The sequence below is a fragment of the Ambystoma mexicanum genome, chromosome 1q (genome assembly GCF_040938575.1).
Source record: "Ambystoma mexicanum isolate Mex_15411 chromosome 1q, UKY_AmexF1_1, whole genome shotgun sequence".
Classification (NCBI taxonomy): domain Eukaryota; kingdom Metazoa; phylum Chordata; class Amphibia; order Caudata; family Ambystomatidae; genus Ambystoma; species Ambystoma mexicanum.
Window position 1 is genome coordinate 1,122,830,760 of NC_090922.1, and position 16,815 is coordinate 1,122,847,574.

The following is a 16,815-nucleotide window of genomic DNA, read 5'->3' on the forward strand; positions in this document are numbered from 1 at the left end:
CTTAGCTGTGACCACATGGGCATGAATCCCTCCAGGAACTGGTTTGCCCATGGCCTAATAAGCCTTTGAAATGGCCTGGACCAGCCAACGAGCAATAGAAACTTTGGAAGCATGGGTGACAGGAGAAGAGGCCCCCGAAAGTGACAAACAATGGCTCAGACTGCCTGAAGGATTTAGTCCGAGAAAGGTAGAACTTGAGGACCCTCTTGGGGTTCAAAAAATGCAGGGCCCTTTCTGCCTTCAATGGCAGGTTCGGAAAGAACACTGGCAAGCAGATTTCCTGATTTAAATGGAACAGAGAGACTACCTTGGGCAAGAAGTTTGGGTGAGTGTGCAAGATGACCCTGTCATTATGAAATGTGGTGAAGGGCTCACATGACGGTGCCTGCAGCACGCCGACTCTGCCTGCCGAGGTAAGGGTCACCAATAGCATGGTCTTCAGTGCCACCAGCCTGATGTCCATTGTGGCCATCGGCTCAAAGGGCCTGCGCTGCAGGGCCGCGAGAACCACATTGAGGTCCCAGACCGGATGTGGCCTATTCACCGGATGAAAGAGCCTGTACAACCCTTTAAGGTGAGCCTTAACCACCGGGTTGGCTGCAGAAAAGACGTGCTCAGGGGAATTGTTGTAAGCCCCAATTGCTGCCAAATCGGTGCGGCAGGTGTCCGCCAGAACGAGCCAGATGAGCTGAAAACACCAGAACATTATCCAGGGAGCAGGTGAAGGGATCCAGCCCCTTATCGCGTGCCCAGTGGCAAATTCTAGTCCACTTGATCTTATATTGGGATCGAGTAGATGGCCTCCTGTATGATGTCCCAGTTGTCCTCCAAGAACTGAGCATGCTGCAACCTCAGCTGGTCAGGAACAGGCCGCAAGGGCCAGCCTGGCGGAGTCCGGGTGCTGCACTGCTCTGTCCTGCTGCGCCAGGAAACCCCTGCTGGGCACCGGAAGATGGACACCCCCCTGGGAGTGCAACTGCAGAAGGTCAGAGAACCACACCCTCAAAAGCCAGTATGGGGCGATCAGGATGAGACTGCACCCCACCGAAGTCCGGAATTTGCAGATAGTCCGCTGTAGCAAAGGTGGAGGAGGAAACGCATAACACCCGTGGCTGTGCCAGCAGAGCTGGAACGCATCCCCTAGAGACACCCGACCCCGGCTAGCCCAGGAGGCAAAGCGGGGGCACTTGGAATTCTGAGGAAATGAGAACAAGTCCAGACCAGGACACCACCCCATCTTTGGAACAAGGGCAACACAGAGTGTATGTATAACTCCCACTTGTAGGTGTTGAACCCCAAGCCGCTCAGCTGGTCCGCTTCTGCATTGCTGTCCCCCGGGAGGTGGACTGCTGAGATCTGGATCCACATTCCCATTTCACCACTGCCTCCATGCACAGGAGAGGGGGGGACGAGTATCACCCTGCTGTTCAGGTAAAACCTTGTTGTGGAACTGTTGGTCCTCACCATTACCGCATAACACCTGATTAGGGGCAGAAAAGCCTTGAGTGCAAGACCACTGCCCTGAGTTCGAGCAGATTGATATGCAGAAGGGCCTCCACCCTGGACCATGAATGGAGTGGTCCTCCATGGTAGCCCCCAGGCCAGGCAGCGAGGAATTCGTCATCACCACCAGGGTGGGCTCTGGACGGGACAGGGGGTAACCCATTGCCACATTGCAGTCCACCAGCTACCAGCGAAGATCCGGGATGAGGGGCGGGGGGATTGGGATCCTGTCCGACTGAGACCCCGTCTTCTGGTCCAAATTGGCCACCAGGTAGAGCTGTAGGCGCCTCATCTTGAGGAGGGCGTGCTGGACCGTGAGCATGAAAGACGCCATTAGTCACAGAAGGTGCAGGAACCACCATGCCGGGGTTGGCCAGAAAGTGCCCTACCACCTTGCAGAGGAAGAGGAGCCTCTTGTGCATGTGGAACATCTGCTGAACCGCTATGTCCCGGCACACTCCAAGAAAACCAGATCCTAGGCGGGAGTCACATGTGTGCGAAACCAGAAGGTGTCTCACCCGGTAGTACCTGGGGATCTGTCATCCAGGTGGCCAGGACATGGTCATCGCTTTTGCATCCAGTTCCTGGGGGCGGACCAGTGCGGGAGGATCACACCTGAGGTAGGAGTCTTCAGGCAATGGGACGCCAGATGACGAGACGCGGTCTCTCTCCCCCTGTAACACCTTTACCCCATCCTACCAGGTAGGATACATGGAAACGTTTACCCACCACCCCCATTTCCTTTCACAAACACTTCCACACGGACAGCCTGCTCTGGGAGAAAACAGACTCACACCCAAGCAGTGTACCCGACATGTCCCGCTACTATGGTCAGGTGAAGTCGGGCAAATGCTGACAATCACTCACACCTAACTTCCATTAAACGTCCCCACACGGATAAAAGACAGAGCACGAGAGCACACTTTGAGCAAGGCAAAGCACACGAAGGAACAGCAGTTTCCAGTCGGCAGCCGAACAAGGGGAGAAAGACAGCAGACCAAAAAGTGTTCCCAAGGAAGGAAATAACCTTGACCTTTTTGGCAAGAAACCATTACTTTCAAGAAAACTTCGAGACAGAAAGCTTAAGGCCAGGAAACCAGACTGAAGAATTCTGCATTGTGTGTCGGAGAAACTGGAGGCCCTCCCGCATAACCGACCAAGGTGGGGACGAGCAGCAGCCACTGTGGTATTGTCCTTGGCTCCAAGAACAAAGAAGCACCAGAGTGATCCACAGAGCCGGTGAGTTGGGGAGACCGATGCAGGACCGGTCTGTGCTGAAGTCCAGGTTGCAAGCGACAACATTGTGTAACGAGCGTTGGATTCAACATTGTTGAACGTGTGTGATGAAAGGCGTGAGTAAAGCTGATGAATGTTTGTCAACGGTATTGTACCTTTCCTTGTCAAGTTTAGAGTGGTCCGGCACTATGAATGTGCTCAAAGAATGTGAATGTGCTCAATCAAAGACCTCTGTAAGGTATCCTGGCAAGAGGTGGCACAATCGAAAGTTGAATACTGATCAGAACATTGTGTGAAGTGAATCGAAGTGGTCCTGCGAAGGTTCAAGCAAAACCCATCGCACATTCTTAAGTCTTTGATTTTGGATATCAAGAGGAAACCATAGAAAGTGAGATTACATGGTCTGAGCTGAACAAGGGAGACCAAATGTGAATATTGTGCTAAAGGGATACAACCCCGGGCGAGGTAGACCAAGAGTAAACATTGTGGTAAAAAGGGGGTCCAAGCCTGAAGGAGGGAGACACATGATGAACACTGGAAGCAAGAACTTGTGCATGTGAAGATCCTGATAAAAGTGGATCTTTGATATGTTTGTTACGACAGGCCCTCTGCAGTAAGAGACTGTTATTGGAAAAGAGGCTTTGGCAGAAGGGCCTAATACCTATGCTTTGAACGTTATCCTCGTGGCAGAGAAGCCAGAGTGTGCGTGAAGCTCAAACGTGCCGCCTTGCCCCGTGCTGAAAACGTGGGTAAGGGAAGCCAAATGCTCAACCGTCCTCACATATTATTTCTTGAACACTTTTCTTTTCGTAAACAGAATGGCCCCACACCCTTTTGTATTTAGAAGGATTGGCAATAGGTTTATTAGTTTAAGCCCTTTTATTTTGACAGGACTCAACTAGGACTGCGTTATTATTATTTGATGGTCGTAGCTGGCTCCCATCCTTAGATTTAGGTTACATATGCGTTTGTTCAACCAACCCACTGAAGTTCAATAAACACCCTTGATCTGTGATCACTGGTATCTGTCTTCACTGTTTGATACCATGCCTTACTTAGAGCTGCAACTTCCGCCGGTTGAGGAAAAAGCTTAGCTGGTGAAGACATCTGCCAGCCGTTGGCATGAGTGCCACGCCCCCTTGGGGGAGCTGGCCCTGACCAGTCAGTCATCCAAATAAGGGTATAGGTGGTGGTCCTCCAGGCAGAGGAGACCAGCCACCGCATTCATCAGTTTCGTGAACACCTGAGGGGCTGAATTGAGGCAGACGGGTAGCACCTTGCACTGGAAATGGTACGACATAATCGAGAACCGCAGAAACTTCAAGTGCAGCTTTAAATGGGGAAATAAAAAGGTATGCAACCTTGAGGTCTAGGGAACCCATCCAGTCCCCTGCAGAGTCTGCTATGTACACGGAAGTAATTATCTTGAAGCGTTCGAGCAGTAAAGACAGGTTGAGTAAGGACAGGTCCAGGATTACCCTCAGGCCCAGCTGGTTTTTCCTGGGTACCGCAAAAATTCTGGTGTACAATCTCCTGTTGAAGTGCCAGGGATCCTGACATAGAGGAGGAGAGGATGGTAGAGGAAAAGGAAGACTGAAGCTTGTGGAGACTACAGAAAGGATCCAGGGACTCTTGAAAAAACGTTTCCAGCTATCCTGGAAAAGAGCCAGCCAGTCCCCTACTGGGGATCTGTGTTTCCCGACCATGACATCACTGCTTCTTGGCATCAGAGCAAGGGGGAGTGGAAAAACCCATGCAAGGTCCTCTACTCCTTCCTCCTGTTGTTGCTGGGCGACCTTTCAGGCCTCCGTGTACCACAATCCCGAAACCCCTTGAAGCCGGTGACAGCGCAGGGTTTCAATTCGGTGTTGCCCCAAGACTGAGGGAAGGACTTCTGCCCTGGCTTTGTCAGCATGGCCAAGGACTTGGCGGTTTGAGTGGAGGTTTTCTTCTTTGTCAACTCGTCTTTGGTTGACGAATGAAAGATCGACACCCTCAAAGGGCAGATCTAAGATCTGCTCTTGCACATCAGATGAAAATGTAGTGGCATGCATCTACGCCATCCTGCTCATCTCGACACCCAAGGCCAGCCCTCAGCTGGCTGTGTCGATGTGGGAGACCGAAGATTCCATGAGGTTCTGCGCACCAGCCCGGGTATCTGCCAGATGGGACTTGAAGAAGGCTGGTCTGTCCTGGGGGAGGTCAGGCAGAAACTCCCTGAGCTCTTGCCGCAGCTTCAGGTTAGACGCAGCTAAAATGGGCATTGGCATTGTCTTGCTACAGATGCAGTCCTGATATGGCATAACAGCATTTGCCCAAAGACACAATGACCTTCACTTTCTCGAGCAGACAACTGGAGGTGGCTCAATAGTAGGAAGATGACAAAAACGATGATTTAGAATAGAGGAAGGCTGCAGCCACCATTGAGGAATGGAGCAGAGGATGGTAGGCAGGAAGGACTGCTCCCTGTCCGTCAGCCTGAACCTTTTGTTCATCTGGGTGTTGGGCCTTGGCTTCTCCCAGATCTTTCTCGCCCCCTGCAGGGCATCCTTCTGGAGAGGGATGCCAGACCGGATCGTGGTCCACTTGCCCAAAACCTCTGCTAGCACTCTCGACTCCTCAGGAGTACTCTGTTGGTAACGCATGAGGAGGAGGAGGAGGAGGAGGAGGAGGAAGCGCTACAAGAAGCGGTCCTCGCTAGTCGCCGGGTCCTTGGGGGCTGGCCCTCTGAAGCGATGGATCTCCACTCCTGGTCAAAGCGCCATGGCGCGTGAGGTGTGTAGCCGTAAGGCTGCGATGGATAAATGTACCCCAGAGGAGACCAAATGCCTGTACCATACAGTCTACCACTGCTTCCAGAGGGAAGGGGACTGGGACCTTCTTGCAAGGCCCATTCAACAGGCGACAGCAAGGGTGGGCCCTGAGTCAAATCCAAAATGGCTGCTGGCCTAGCAGGCTCTGCCACGTGCATAGCTGCCATTTTGGGGCCTTGCTCCACACCCTGGGCAGGAGGGAGCGAAGGTCCCGAACCACGTGCACGGTCAGACATGGGAGAACACGCCTTGGGTCCCAAACCTGAAACAGAAGCGCCAACCTCGGAGATCACTCTGGTAGGCACTGAGCCCTCGGCCGGCTGGCCGGTAGTGGAAACGCCCTGACTAATGACCTCTGAGCAAGCGCAGCTAGTCATGCTGGATCATACCGAGGACTGACTCTTGGCAGTCGAATGCGACAATCCTTTACCCCTTGGGGTCGAGGAAGAGGAGGAACTTGATCGCCCTTCCGAGGACAGCCCGGTAGGGCCCGAGCCCCTCTGCTTGGGAGCCGGTAGCCTTGACGGCCTCAGGTCTGCCCACGGATCGCCCAGCTTGGGGACTGGTAGTCTTAAAGGCCTTGGGTCTGCCAGCAACTGAATCCAAGGAACCTTTGCCTGTGGGGACCCCTGGGAAGGAATTGCTGCACTGAGGAGCCGTACTAAACAAAGGGTCTACCTTGTCTTGACAAAAGGTCCTGGAGACAAAGTCTATAAGATGCACCGGAGGATAAGTATGGATGGAAGATCACCCTTCGACACAACAACTGATTCTTCAATGCCCGATGACCAAGAGCACTGCAAGCTGCGGACACGTCCCAGTGGTGATTGGGTCCCAGGCACTCAGAGTGCATGTGGGTCTGAGCCTGGGAATGAGCAGTCGCATGTGGCACATCTCGTGAATCCTCCTGTAGCTGACATGTGCCGGGGGGAGGCGAGGCACAGAAGGGAGGTGAATAGGATTGAAAAACAAAACAGAGGGGAGCAAGCAGAAAGTTAAAAAGTCTCTGCACCTAGCTGCCAGATCTGACACTGTCCATGCGGAAAAAGGGACAGAAGTGACCGAAGTCATCCCGCAAGTGAAGTGCTGAGCAAACACCTTGGTGGAGGCAAAGGTCTGACAGACCCTTCAAAGCATCAGTATGCCCGAGAGCAATGGGACGGAGGCCGGGCAGGGCCTGGCGACAAGGAGAAAACGGGAGGCACAAACTCTCCTCCTTATGGATACAACCGTAGGAAAGGAGACAGTTCATTGAATGACCCATGTAAGATATGTTTGTTTAGACACTGAAAGACACTGAAAAATTGTATATTGAAATTTGGAGGGACTTTGCTGCTTTGAAATTTGAAGATTTTATGTTGGACATTTTGAACACTGGACTGTGTTAAAAGGACACCCTTTGGCACAAGAGGGGAGATACTTGTTGTTTTGAGTTCTTGAGTAGGAAGTCCTTAGACACGATCTTCACTTTAAAGCCTATTTGGAGGCCTTATCCAGCATGTTATTTTTGGCCACAATTATTATCTTGACACTCGTAGCTATGTTTAAACTACATCTAGGCATTTATGTATGAAGGTAAAACAACACTTGAATCTGGCCTTAGTCTGTATCTATGTTTTGAGAACACAAGTGACAAGGTGGATAGGCCAAACTGTGGACCTGCCACACCAGACACAACCATAACTGTTACTGCCCATTTTTCTTTATGGGGAGTACTGCTTTGATTTTAAGCAGCACAATAGGCATCTCTATTTGGAGCCATGATGTTCGTTTTCTAGGATAGCACTGGGTTGCATTTTATAGGTCCCAAACAGGTATCTGGTGAATGATTTGGTTTTATCAACTTGCTTGACTTTCTGCAGTTACTTCTAAGTGTCTTCCTAACAGAATATGTTTAGTGATCCCAATCAACCCTCTTCAAAGTATAATTACTGGGAAGTTAGATTATACTAGTGAATGCTACTAGGGGATCTGGAAGGCCTGGATCATGATGTTGATCTGAGTAGAGGAGCGAGGTCCATTTCCCATACATGTCTGGATATGATGGTTCTTTTGGCAGCAGGTGCAGACAGTGTTGGCCAGCTAAAATACAACTGTAGAGTAAATGTGTGTTTAAATGCTATTAAATGAGGATGTGACATATTTATTCATATATCTGTGTATGGCTTTTTCTACTGTGCGTGCTGTCTTTTATTATGTCTGTTCACTGCATGTGAGTGAAGCAAAGGGTTGTATGTTTTCTCTTGACAATCCGCCCATCTCCCGCTCAAGACAAAATGGAGTTGTAGGAATTTCAGTTTAAGACTTTAAATTTTATTGAACATATAAAAGACGTCACATATACATTATTACAAATACTTTACAATAAAAAAGAATTTTCTAAAAAAAATAATTGTCAGTTTTCTTGGAATTTTTTAAGTATTATACAGTGAAGCAAATTAAGCACAAGATGTGCACATGTGAAGGTCATTCTCCAAGTACAAATGTAATACCAATGGAATCACTTCATAAAGCAAGTTACAGTACCTTGATACAAATGTACACAACAAACCACCTAGTCAAGAGTTGTGTGAATGATTTTGACAAATGCTTCGTCCCTACTGTGCAGTTACCATTTTTTCCTCTATACAATTTAAATAACCTCTATTTAATTTTATGAAAATAAGGACATTAAGAGCAATTTCTGCTCAATGATTTTAAAATCTAAAATAACATATCATTGAGAACACATTTATACTGAAATAACCTCTGTAGCCTCACCCCAAAAGGCCTGATAATAATGTGCATTTTATTTTAATAGTACAGGCTGATATAATGCACATGCACGCATCTATTGTCAAGTAGACCCATTTAACAGTAACATAAAGGGTCAAAACACATTTATTTATTTTCAAGGAACAATGACTAATGCACAATAGAATGCAATTGACTGTTAGACTGTAATACTAAATAAGATCGTTAAACTTCCCAATATTTAAGGGTTGGCATTTATAGATATGCAAGGGCATACTCGCCCATTTTCAAAATATATATTCCAACAAGCGGATCAATTGAGATGTTCATTTTACTTTGGCTGCTGAATTACTAGAACATTCCAGGTCTCTCAAATATGCGTTCAGCAAGAGATCTTGCAAATATTTTGAGGAACAAGTGAATGAGTCCACTAGGACTTTCTTCCAAATTAAATTTATTCGGTTCATGCATTTTGCTTATTATTACAGGTTTTTCTTTTTCACTCAAGAAAACGGAGAAATTCACAAATAAGGTATTCTATATATCAATTCTCTCGAATCCATTAAAATGACCGGGGGCTCAGCAGTGTGTGTGTATTTGTGCAGAATCCAGTGATTTTTTAAGCTGAAATCGTATGTCCTGCTGTATGTCATAGTTGTTTATTAATGATCTGCAATGCCAGTAGGCAAAGGGTTGATCTCCTTGTGCATAATATTGATTATGGCTTTGGCAAGTACTGCCATATGTCAGATTGGGATTCTTAATGTCATTGTAGCAGATATAGAATATTAAAGTGTAGAAGGCATGGCCAACAAACTAAAAATATGCCTAAAAGTGGATAATCAGATCATACAATAGTGCCCCAATCAGGACTTACCGAATACAATACAAAATATGCTCCATGATACCAGTCATGCCATTGGCTAATTCTGCAGGCTCTGACAGATGTACTTTTAAGTATCAATGCAAATGTTCAATTCCTTGGTTCATAAATCAAATACTGAAATTGCAGGCTCGTATCTGCAGGGCATTGTAAAATGTACTTCATCAACTGAAATTTGTGACTATCAAATAAAACATATACTTTCATTAAAATACAATAAAATTATGGAGCAGTCACAGCTATCCTTACCTGAATTTTATATTCCATATCTTCATACTATAAAAGTTTTTTTATGCAAATGAACTTTCATCTTTGTTATAAATGTTTCTATACAATATAACATACATAAAAACACATGAATAATATACGTAAACAGTATTTCAGAAATAGTAGAAAAATATTCTCAAATTAGTCCAATAGAGAAATAAAGGGCTATCTTCAAAGCAGCAAACCTTGAGCTGCACACTGTATACTTTGTTGCAGTCACTTTCCCCAAAAAACTGTACTTGTCTTTAAATCCTTAAGGGATTTAAAACAAAGTTATTGCGCTGAATTTTTCACTAAAGGAAACAAGAAACAAATGTGACTGGATAGCACTACTTTTTACAGTTAAAATGCTTTTTTTTACTGCATTGCCATGTCCTAGTCTGGCAGCCATGACACTTTATGCATATTTAAAGGATCAAATCCCTTCAATGTTCCAAGGAATCCTTTTCTGGGATATATGTTTTCATGCACCTGAGACTTGACCACAATTGAGATTTATATCCAAAATGTTTATGCTCGGCTAAAAGGTCTTTCAAGTGAAAACTCTTGTCCACACAAATATGAATGCTGCAGTGTAAACAGTAAAGCTATGTATCTTTAAAAATAGGTTTACATGTTTGAGTAACAGAAAGAATTTGAAAGGGTAATTCAATTTGAAAGACTAGTTTCCAACTTGGACCGAAGAAACTTGAAGAATGCATCTGTGTGCAAAGATAAAGACCCAATGTGGAAATGTGCAATAACTATTTATATGCAATCAAATATAATTTGAAGCATTTTCTCTATTTTGATTTACTTAATTTATGAAATAAGCCACATTTAGGAATTGTCAGGAACAAGTGAAAGTCTGTGTTTTCTTTTTTTGGGTTTCTCACAATGTTGTAAAATAAGTATTAAATGGAATGTTACGGCTGTTATAAATAGCTGGGATGAAGGGCTATTGTAACTCTTAAAATGTTTAATATTTTGCTCTACAGCTCTTCTGTTGCATTGTTCATGTGCCGTATCAATTGCCAGATATTAGTTAACCTCAAGGAGAACATAATTTAGTATACCGGAAAAGGTACCCTTTTTTTTTAAAAAAAAAGAAAAAAAATAACATTTATGATAATACACAATGACATTCCTCCTTTATTGAGCCTTCTAGCCTACATGTAGTGGGTTTCATAGTTACACAGCAAATCATTTTGTACTCTCATATTCCGTTGGTGCTTCAAATCATACGTTTGTGTATATACGTTATTCTGAATCCAGTATGTGTAGAAAGGTTTGAGACCACAAAATATCTTTGATTTGAAATGTGATGACGTCCATTGTATTATGGTGTTCCCAAAAAGAATCAGCAGATCTTTATGTACTATAAATGTAATCATCAAACTATGCCTGCCAGTCCCCTACCAATCTTCTCTGATCCCTTTAAAAAAACTCTGTTTGCAAATTGGCAGCCAAACCTCTTTTTTTTTTTTAAATGTCCGTACAATGGTTTATAAAAAAAAAGTACCACCAGCATTGCACATGTTGGAAGCAGAGCAGACAAATAGCTGAAAACCCAATTCCAGAGTTACTATTTTATCATAATAAGGGTTTGTTAAAACCGTTTGCCTGCAAAGTATAGATGTGCTAGATACAGTTAGATTATTTTATAGACCCATGATCCTAGAACCATACATATATTTTCAGCAGGATTTGATCTGGCAAAACCAGGATTGCAATACACATTAAATGAATGTCCCTAAAAGAGAGTTTGTTTTTATAGATCAAGAATTACTATGTAAAGATTGAGGAATACCACATATTTTCATAAATATGTTTTAGGTTATGCCTAGAGAGAACCAAGATGGCAGTTAAACAACAGCACAAACATCACAACAGATAAGAACTTACACAAGGCATACAGTAAATGTCAAACTGCATTCCTTGCCGCAGTTTGAGGCACTCAAAATTCTCAGACCAATGTCAACTGGTCTTTTTGTAGAGCTCCCCTATCATCCAGTTAACATTTTGTCATTATCAACTGTAAATAAGTACATGAAATAAAAATGCTCATTTCCAAAGTTTCTCAGAGTGCAAGTTCAGTTCTAGCGTTTGATGACCACCTGTTCATAAGCACTAGCTCCGACCCTAAAAAAAAAAAAAAAAAAATGAAAGCAAATAAATCAGTCTTTCAGAAAATATAGAACATCTTTGAAGTTACAAGTATAAAGTGGAAACAGTAACAACTAAACTGAGTTTAAGGAAACTGCACGCCAACTTTGTTTACAAAGTGTGTGTACTAATCATTACCTGAATACGGCTCTTCATCACAATTCTTACGTTTGATCCATGTAGGTATTTGTATTTGATTTATTTATATAGCGCACCAGGCTCAAAGGCATCCAGGCGCATCAATTAGGTTACAACACAGTATGAGCAAACAAAAGCATTTACAGAATTATATACATATAGTACAAGGCAGTTAATTACATATTTACACAAGAGCGAGCTTGCATAGAAGGTAGTTAACGAGCGGTGTGAGTCAGGGGCAGGTCTTGGGTGGACAGCCAGGTTTTGGACATGTTTTTGAAGGCCAAGAAAGATGGTTCAGCTCTTAGTGGGTTGGAGAGAGAGTTCCAGAGTTTCACAGCCATGACAGGGAAACTGATCCCGCCAGATCTCTGAAGGTTGAAGCGGGGAATGGATAGGCAATTGGTCTGGGTGCTTCTGAGGGGTCTGTTGGAGGTGTGGATAGAAAAATCTATTGGCCAAGTAGCTTGGTGCTTGGTCAGTGAGGCATTTGTGAGTAAGAGCAAGTGTTTTCAGAGATATTCTTTGTGTTACTGAGAGATGCTTAGTCTGGTGTCGTAGATGTGTTGGTTCCTGGGGATATTTAGTGCAGCTCTAATGGCATTGCTTTGGATGAACTGTAGCTTATTGATATTGCAAAGGTTGGTGCCAAGATAAAGGGCGTTGCAATACGCTATACGTGGACTGTAGTGAGTGGCACTCGCCACCACCCTGTCTAGCAATCTTCGAGCGTCAGAAGCAGCGGCAAGCCTCTGTGGCCGTGCGGCTTGACGCTGAGTGGGTCATTTCCTCTAGTGTTACTGCTGGTGTGCGAGGTGAACGCCAGCCCGCAGCTCCAGTGTTCCCCCGTATTCACACGGGGTCCTGCTGCTGCCCGTTGCGGTAAACTGCGTTAGGGGCTAGCCCTCACCTTGGGGCTTACCGTGGTTTTTCCAGCGGCTTTGCTGCATCACTGCATGCGGAGGGACGCTGGCAGGGAGAGCTAAGGAGGTCCGCTGGGAAGTCCGGGAGAGTGTAATCCTTTAATTGAACCAACGGCTGGTAAGCCTGGATGCAAGTAAGCAGAGGCAAGCGGGTGTGTAATTTATGCGCTGTAGTGGGTCTGTTATCCGGGTGGTTGTTGCCACGGTTATATTTTAGGATTAACATCGCCAATAGGGCAGCAGTGTTCTATGCAGGGATACTACTGTCATCCCATTGTATATAGTGCCCCCAGTGTCTGACCCTGTACATGTGGTTTATGTTAGAGGGGTCGGCCATGTGCGAGAATGGTGGTGTGATGGCTCCAATGGCTGGGAACCTTGATTCAGTGGAATATGTGCTGCCTCAGGGAGAACAATGGCCCCTGCTTATGGCTAGTATTGCCAAAGAGCTGCTACTATGCACTAATCCATTCAATCTTGGCATTATTGTGGATTCCTTGAGTGCTTGGGTGGTGGAACTACGGCAGTCCAGAGGGTGCACAGTCTCTCATACAGACTTGCCTTCGAGTCCATTCGACCTGTTGCAACCAATTACAATTACATCGGATTTTGCCTGCCAAGTTGCCCTGCAAAGGGAGTCAATAGATTTTGACGCACAAACTACATTCCCTATAGTAAAGACCATAACAACAAAAGGGCAAACTCTAGTTTTTAATGAGGAAGCTAAGCCTTCCAGAGTAATCTACAAAGGTGAGCCACAGGACATTCCTCTACCTCCCCTGGTTCCAGGATCTGGTCAACAAGTAACCAAACAACCTTTAGTGGGGTTTGATGAACGGAAGAAGATCTCTTTGCGGAATTTACAGTGCCAAAAGTCACAATGGCCCAGAATAAACGACCAGAACACCTCCGACTTTATCATGGATAATAGGAACTTTGTTATAACTAATATCCCAAAGATAGATGGTAAAGAGTCTAATCAATCACTACACAACAAAGTACTTGCCTGGTTACACCAGAGAACAGGACAGGGCGCAGTCCGACGTTCCGATTTGGTGACTCTTCACAGATTGAACATTAAGGATTGGTGTACTCAAACAAATTGTGACTGTGTATTAGTGGGATGTGGGGGTAGCTCGCTTCCTGCCTTTCTAAAATGCTCTAAATATATTGAATCGTCGAGTTGTGATCTGATACTGTAATAGGGCAATCCCGAAAAATGTAAAATTAAACAGGAGCAGTGCTATTAGATTCTAGCGAAATTACAAAGCACTTACCTATATTTTATACTACTCTATATACGGCAGAGGGGAAGGTGCAGAAGATGACATTAGGCAATATTTATCAAAGTACCCCCGCACTCCAATATCACAAGTTAATCAGGATATGGTGAACAGCCCAATCGCAGTTAAAGAAATTCAGACAGCTATTTCTAGATTGAAGGCAGGTTCAGTACCAGGACATGACAGGTGTACACCAGCCTTTTATAAAGCCTACAGTAGCTTGTTAACCCCCTTTTTATTAAATCTTTTCAACTCAATCATGGAAACTAGAGAGGCCCCACCGTCATTCACTGAGTCCCGTATCATAGTAATACTGAAAGAAGGTAAAGACACTACTGAATGTGCATCCTAGTGCCCAATATCACTTATAAATGTGGATGCGAAGATTTACACGAGCATCCTCGCCAATCATCTACCCAAAATTGTACCTCAATTAATCCATACTGACCAGGTTGGTTGTGCAAGGGACAGACAGAGTGGGCAATGTCTGCAAAACTCCCGACCTTACTGCAGCAATTGATGAAAGAGAAGACTGCCCCACTTTGATGTCTATAGACGCGGAAAAGGCGTTTGACAGTCGAATGGCCTTTCCTGTGAGGCATCATGCGGTGGGCAGGTCTGGGTCAACAATGGGTGTCGGGGGCACTGGCATTATACATGAACGCTATGGCTAAAGTTTTAGTTAATGGTGTTGCCTCAGAGTCCTTTATCCTAACGCAAGGCACTCGACAGGGCTGTCCTTTGTCACCCCGCTTGTATGCCTTGGTGGTGGAGCCATTGGCACAGGTTATCAGAACAAATGCTCAGATACATGGGTTAATAAGAGGAGTGAGGGTGCACAAGTTAGCATTGTCCGCTGATAACATTTTGGCATACATCACCCAACCACAGGAGTTAGTACCTGCCCTTTTTTGCTACACTGTGGGAATGTGGGACACCGTCAGGAACTTCGAGCAAATCTAAATAAAACCATTGCGTTACCGCTCTGGACAATCGCGCCCCTTCCAACGAATTTGGTTGCTGAATGGGGATTTCAGCAACAGGCAGAGGAATTGAAGTACATAGGTGTAGTGATCACAAAAAACTTGGCGAGTTTGTTTAACGCAAACTATACACCCCTGTGGAATGACATTAAATTAGACTTAAGCGAGATGGTCCAAAATGGCGCTATCCTGGACACCTCAATTAAAATGTATATACTTCCCAGATTCTTATTTCTCTTTCAATCGCTCCCAGTAATTATCCCAGAAGTATTCCAGGCAGAGGTTAATCAATCCCTGCTAGCATATTTGTGGGCAGACAGAGCTTCCCAATTTCGCAACCTTGCAGACCATTTGTGGGAAAATGTAGAGAATCAATGGGTAGGCCTGGAGAATGAGATATTCACAACGGTAACCTTGGGCGAATGGTTATCAGACCATGCCACGTAGGATCCGCAAACACCCAGTCTTAGTGGTATTGTACTCTCTTTGGCGCCCTACACAAACCATGAATGGAGTCACATCTTGGCCATTCCCTTTCAGTTGTATATGGGCTCCCCCAATAAGGGATCGATTAATAGATGTCCGCCACTTTCAACCCCAATATGAGGGGGGTTTGGTGAGGGCAGGGCAAATGTGGAAGGAAGCTTCCTATATGCCAAAAGAGGAATTCGAGGCAGCACTGCAATTGAAGAGTGTATTGCGAGACCCGTGCTGGGGGACTCTGGTTTGACTCTGGTTCGAAGACCGCTCACTGCGTTCGAGTGCGCTTTGAGTGAACGTCGGGGCACGAGAGAGTTGTTAGCTCGACTACACAATCCACTACTCTCCAGAGGCCACCTGCCGCAACCACGCACTCAAACTAAGTAGGAGGAAGAGCTAGGGCTGAAAAACCAACTAGATACACGGGCAGTATTATATAGAGCATTATGGAACACATCTATATCCACACACAATGAAAGGCTGTGGATGGGAAAACCTGACTCCACAATGATTTCCTGGGGTAACGCCGTACTGTTGGAGGGGTTGTGGGGAGGTGAGTGATTATTGGCATCAGTGGTGGAGTTGTGCAAGTGTGCAGACGTACTGCAAAGAGACCCAGAGTTGGATACAGGATTATTTATGGTATTCATAGACACCTATCCCCATTATTGGTTTTGTTTGTAATAGAGATGGAGGCAGAGGCAACACATACCATTCTCTCACACATGCCTAGAAATGTGTTCTTGGCAGCAAGAGTGTGTCTAAATGTCAAATGGAAAAGCAGCACGCTACCAACGAGAGGAGAGTGACTCATAAAAGCACACATCATATACCAAATGGAGAGTATGATGGCAGCCCTCTTGGAATCTCACTCCCACATAAACATGGTTTGGTTTCCCTTTTTAGAATACTATGCTGAGCACAAGAAGGCACAGAACCAAGTGGGGCAGAGGTTAATGAAAGGTTTCCTCAAATGGAATACTAAAAGCTATAGGGGACACTTATTCTTCTGAATCATTTAGGGTGGCAAGTAGAGCATGAAGTATCAGAAATTATCATAAAGACAACTCCTTGCAAGGTTTGAAAAAGTATTGGGATCTGTTGATATCAACAACGATCAACAGTGTGACTTCAGTTCTTACCCGGTTGTGTTTTTAGAGGGTTGGGGAGTGGGGGGTGGGGAAAGACATTTGATACTGCCAACACAGAAAGGCAACCAATGGTCAATGCGGGTTGACAAGAGACATTTCTCTAATAATGGTTTATGTTGATTTCACAGGTGCCGCATGGAGAGGAAAGGACAGTGCGAGGTGTTTGTTTGGCGGTTATCTGGAATCTTTAATCCATTCTCTCTGTGATGTAAACTAGTGAATGGTGGTGTTCGTATAATTGTGAAACCAATAATATACTGTTTAAAAAAAGAAAAAA

At 45.2% G+C, this 16,815-nt stretch overlaps 1 protein-coding gene across 3 annotated transcripts in view; it reads right to left on the reverse strand.

The window, feature by feature from the left end:
• Positions 1 to 7,849: 7,849 nt before the first annotated feature.
• EEIG2 (EEIG family member 2) overlaps positions 7,850 to 16,815 on the reverse strand; it is an 847,845-nt gene continuing 838,879 nt past the window's right edge. For all 3 annotated transcript variants that reach the window (XM_069641869.1, XM_069641870.1, XM_069641871.1), the window contains one exon: positions 7,850 to 11,556. In XM_069641869.1, coding sequence (XP_069497970.1) covers positions 11,514 to 11,556 — 43 coding nt within the window. In that variant the 3' untranslated portion in view covers positions 7,850 to 11,513. The remainder of the gene's footprint in view (positions 11,557 to 16,815) is intronic.